Below are 5000 nucleotides of genomic sequence, written 5' to 3' on the forward strand. Positions count from 1 at the left end.
TCCTCTCCTCATACACTCATCTAGTTGGTTAGCTATTCTGCTATATGTAATCCTTGGAAATTATTTATCCAATATCCCTGGACTCCATCCGGTCCTAGAACTTTCCAGTTCTGAGTACTATGTCTTTAATTACTTTCTCGTTTGTTATGCCGTTATACCTTCCAGCTTATCCGTTTTCATCTCAGAAAAATATTACTATTATTATTATTATTATCATCATCATCATCATCATCATCATCATCATCATCATCATCTGGAAAAAGTATTTTGCTCATGTTATCATTAGCGACTAAAATAAACACTATTGGGCGGGCCATAACAAATGATCAAGGACCAATAGGTTACGTTTCTCCCATCATTTGTTTTAAAACTTTCCTTAGGATTCGCCCTGTTCCCGTCCAAGGTAGGTTTTTGCACTACACCGATATTTACATCAACTTGCCCACCAATCACAACCGATCTCATCTCCCAGATCCTAACAATTTCTCTTTCCAGGTTTTGATATTTCTCTACTTTTTCAATTTCTTCACCGGAGACCTTAAGCGGGTACCATTTTGAGAACAGGCTTTTTTACCAGTTGGAAGGCGTCACGCTGTTGTTTTTTGGTAATGAGGGATAGAATGATTCATACCTGATGTGCATCAACAGACGGAATTATGTATGCTTGTATACCTCCTCCATTTACCCTGGACATGAGTTTCCTCAAATCTGACAGACGCTTTGTTGTATTCACTGACGTCAGTGGTAAGAACTAAAATAAAAATCGAATGAAGGGGGTAGTTTCTAAAGAAACTGTGGTGCTGCGTCGGTGGGGAAATAGACGAAGGGCTAACGCTCGAAACGTCAGCTTTTAGAATCTCTGTACGGTGGCCAATTTACATTATCAACTCCGTTGATAAAACCAAATTTTTGTAAAATAAAAAACGCATAGCACTGATTGCACACAAGAGATTATGAAGGTAAGAGAAGTAATCCCTCATACTGGCCCTATTCCCATCGTAATCCCTGTTAAGTTATTTGTAGATTTCCTGCGAGATCCGGTATTCCCACGAGGGTTAACTGATAGCCAATCACATGTCCTCATTTTTACCAATGTTGACAGCTGAGCGAATTCCCACGCAATGATCGCGTCGTTCGCGATTTGCCATCAAACAAAAATGGCGGAGGATGGTGAGACAAACGCGTATATACATTTTGTGGACGAACGTGACTTGTTGACTACAGAGTTAAGCAATTACAATGACTTATGTTTTGAAACCTGTATCTTGGAAGGAACGAGTTATGTAACCGACAGGATTTTGTACAGAATGGCAAATGGAAGACTATAATCGATAAGTACGATCTCTCTGACTTTAATAAACGCATTCTCGGTTTCCTTTGCGGGGATTAAAATATGATGACTTAATTCTTATATGGTGATAAAGTAGACAGATAGAACTCAACAACAGTACCAAACATGAAAGGAAAACTTGAATCAAGCGTCCGATAAAAATTTTTGAACCCGTGTTATCGGATTCAAGTGAATTTGCAAAGCACGTATGTTAAATATAGCTGTCTCCTTAAAAAAAGATTTAACACGGTTTCGTATATGGCACAACCGTGAATGTGGTATCATTGAAAACTAGACAATTAAGCGATTTCAGTTATAGATGTTTGAAACCTGTATCTTGAAAGGATCGAGTTTTATAAGCGACAGAATTTTGTGAACGTTGGCAATTCGCAGACTACAGTCAACAAGTAATTTATCACTGACTTGGTAAACGCGTTCTTGATTTTCTTCGCGGGACTTAATTCTTAGATATTCATAAATGAGACAGATATCAGACATGAAAGGAAAACTTGAACAGACAGTGCGATAAAAATGTATGAACAAGTGGTTTCGCATGGAAGTAAATTTGCAAAGCACGCATGTTAAATATACCTGCATCTTTCAAAATTATTAAACTCGGTTTCGTACATTGGACAGTGTTGAAATTGGTGTCACTGTAAACAACACAGTTAAGCGATTTGAATTATATATCTTTCCATCTTGTATCCTGAAAGTAACGACTTTTACAGGCGACAGAATTTTGTACACAATGAAATATCGCGGACTACAGTCACCAAGTAACATATTCCTGACTTGGTCAACGCGTTCTCGATTTTCTTAGCGGACTTAAACTATGGTGACTTAATTCTATGACATTCATAAATAAGACAGCTAACGCTTTCAAACAGTACCGCACATGACAGGAAAACTTTAATTGACCGCACGATAAAAATTTTTAAAACCGTAAGATCGGATTGAAGTCAATTTGCAACGCACGCGTGAAATATAGCTCCCTCTTACAAATTATTTAACACGGTTTCCTACATTAGACAAACGTAAAATTGGTATCAGAGTGAATTATACAGTTAACCGATTTCCATGATATATGATTGCAAACTGTATCTTGACGGGGACGAGTTTTGTAAGCGACAGAATTTTGTAGACGACGAGAAAGTGCGCACTAAAATGGACAAGTAACGCAATGCAACCAAGGTAAACATATATGCGTCTAACAAAATTATTTTTAAAACACGGTTTGATAGATTGGAAATTCTTCAAATTGGTATCGCCGTAAACTAGACAGTTAAGCAATTCCAAGGATGTATGTTTGAAACCTGTATCTTGCAGACAATGGATTTTATCAGGCCATGAAACTCAATTTTGAAAACGGTGAGTGGCATCGTACAGAATTTGCTGCACTTTCCCTCCTCCACGAAACTTCCACGTAACGCGCGCGGTAACATTATCCGCGGGAAAATTGATATCATCTAAAAATAACCTAAGAGGGATTAGATGGGAATAGGGCCAGTATGAGGGATTACTTGTCTTACCTTTATAATCTCTTGTTGCACATTAGGAAGGCAGGGTGGTTCAGGGATAAGCGCTCCTCTTGTAAAATGAAAGCTTGTGTGCCTTTTAAGGGTGGTGCCTACTATTGTTATAGCGCATACGTTCTGCGCATCTCCAGATACGCGGATTTCCTATCGCCGATGTTTACTAATACAGTGATATTTTTGCGCGGTTTAAAAATATCCGGAGAAAGTAGATCTTAGTAAGTACTCTTGGTATCTAAAAAGAAAATCGGGGGGTAACCATGCATTTTTGAGAGATACTTAAGCTTCGATTTGAGAAAGAACGCCATACATTGCTTTGTATTTGAAAGCTTTTACAAATATTATTCATGAACTATCTTTGAAAAATACGTGGTTACCCCCATTTTCTTTTTGGATTTCAATATCTACATTTCCTGCATAATCACTCACCGGGGAAAAAAATATCTTTAATTAGTAGGCACTGTCCTTAACATTATTAATTTCTCCGTCTGTCGCCTTGACAAAACGGCTTGCAGCCATTTTGAAAAACAAAAAAAAAACCCTTAGGTCATTATCGCGCAATAATCACCTCAAGTGCAACCAATCAGAGCAGAGAATTTTCAATAATCACCAATTATACTAATAGCAGTTATTTTCAAGTGGAACTTCTGAGCACTGTCTAGGTACCTGTACTGCATAGAATAATTATTCGCCATTGATTGGAGAAGACTGGTATTAGCGAAGTCAGCGTTTCACTTTTCTGTGTGGCACTTATATCCATTATCCACAAAGCATGAAAACTAAAGCACTTGTTTGAAAAACTGGGCTTGTGTGCGGTAAATTAAAATTTGAGCCCTATCAATTTTAATGGCGAGTAATCGAAAGCCTTTGCGTAGAAACACAAATCTTGGCCAAACGGCGTCGCAAGTTATTGCAAATTGAAACTTGCGACTTTGTATGAGCAGTGCGTTGAATGGTTAACACATAGGCCTGTTTGAACAGGTACTTATCATACGCCATGTTCTCCTTCTTTAGCAACAAAATGCTAATTGCATCTCACCGTTGAACTCTTTCTTGTTTTCAACTGACCTGTGGTTTTTGTTTTGAACATATTCGCTGCTGTGCGGAATCTTGAAAAGGACGGAAAACATCGGGAATCTCGCTCGAGCCTTTCGATAATAAAGCGAGCAAACGGTTTCAATTTATTGTCACTAATTATTATTGAGTGGAAAATTTCAAGATCTCGTGACAATAAATGACTGAACCATTGAAAATTTGACTCACCAGATGCCACAAGTAAAGCAAAGATTACATAAACAATCGCCAGCATTTTTTGACCTCCAAAGCACGTTCTACGGTCAACAGATGTCCTTCGCCATCTTAATTGAAGTGTTAATGTTACTTGCCATTAAAACAGGTTTAAAAAGAACAAAGAAGAAATTTGTCAGCAAACGTGTGAAGGACACAGTCAAACATCTAGTTGTTATGCCATCAACTCATTTCGGACAGGTACCTGTTCTGGTGTCAAGACAGCGAAACAAACTCACGAAGAAGAATAAATGATTTTTCCTAAAGTCCGCCTCTACTGCAACACACATACGTAGCCTCAATCTCGGTTCAAAAAAAATCAAGCGCACGTCCTCGTTTTTCTTCTATTGAAATGATTTCAATTTAGAAATTAACGAGAACCTTAACAGAGCAAGGTTTTAATCATCGGGCCTTCGGGTTATGTGCCGAGCACTGACGTTCCCACGGCGCCACTCTGCTACTTAAGCGGTAATACTAAAGGACGCCTTGACTTAATCGAGGAATACTAGGCTGAGCGCTACAACAAAAATAGCCTGCTAGCAGGCTCTTTTGTAATTTTCGTGCTAGCGGCGAATCCGCGAGAGGATTGGGGCGGGAAAAAGAGAACCTGCTTGCAAGCCGCCCCTTTTTGAATGGTGTTCTGATTGGTCAAAAGTGACATGGGACGACAAGCCGCCGAATCCGCCTATGATCCTACGATAACAAGGAAATATTGAATTAAACTTCGGCGGCGTTTGAGTCAACTGTTATGGAAGCCTGCCAATGCAGCTTAAGATAGAAGAGAAAAAAAATCAGTAAATTGCCTACTTGATGATACTTGAAGAGAGGGACGTGTTTGCAGTGATGCCGAC

General features: G+C 38.9%; 1 protein-coding gene across 4 annotated transcripts in view; it reads right to left on the minus strand.

Moving 5' to 3' along the window:
* LOC138051986 (xaa-Pro aminopeptidase 1-like) overlaps positions 1-4555 on the minus strand; it is a 34636-nt gene extending 30081 nt beyond the window's left edge. For 2 of the 4 annotated variants that reach the window (XM_068898330.1, XM_068898331.1), the window contains exons 1-4: positions 4355-4555; positions 4126-4242; positions 3931-4010; positions 632-751 (exon numbers count right to left, since the gene is read on the minus strand). In XM_068898330.1, the coding sequence (XP_068754431.1) occupies positions 632-751; positions 3931-4010; positions 4126-4242; positions 4355-4439 (402 nt within the window). In that variant the 5' untranslated portion in view covers positions 4440-4555. Of the gene's footprint in view, positions 1-631; positions 752-3930; positions 4011-4125; positions 4243-4354 lie in introns of those variants that run through there. The other 2 variants (XM_068898332.1, XM_068898333.1) reach the window with 2 other exon arrangements.
* Between the last annotated feature and the right edge of the window lie 445 nt (positions 4556-5000).

This window comes from Montipora capricornis, chromosome 6 (assembly GCF_036669925.1).
Source record: "Montipora capricornis isolate CH-2021 chromosome 6, ASM3666992v2, whole genome shotgun sequence".
NCBI classification, from domain to species: domain Eukaryota; kingdom Metazoa; phylum Cnidaria; class Anthozoa; order Scleractinia; family Acroporidae; genus Montipora; species Montipora capricornis.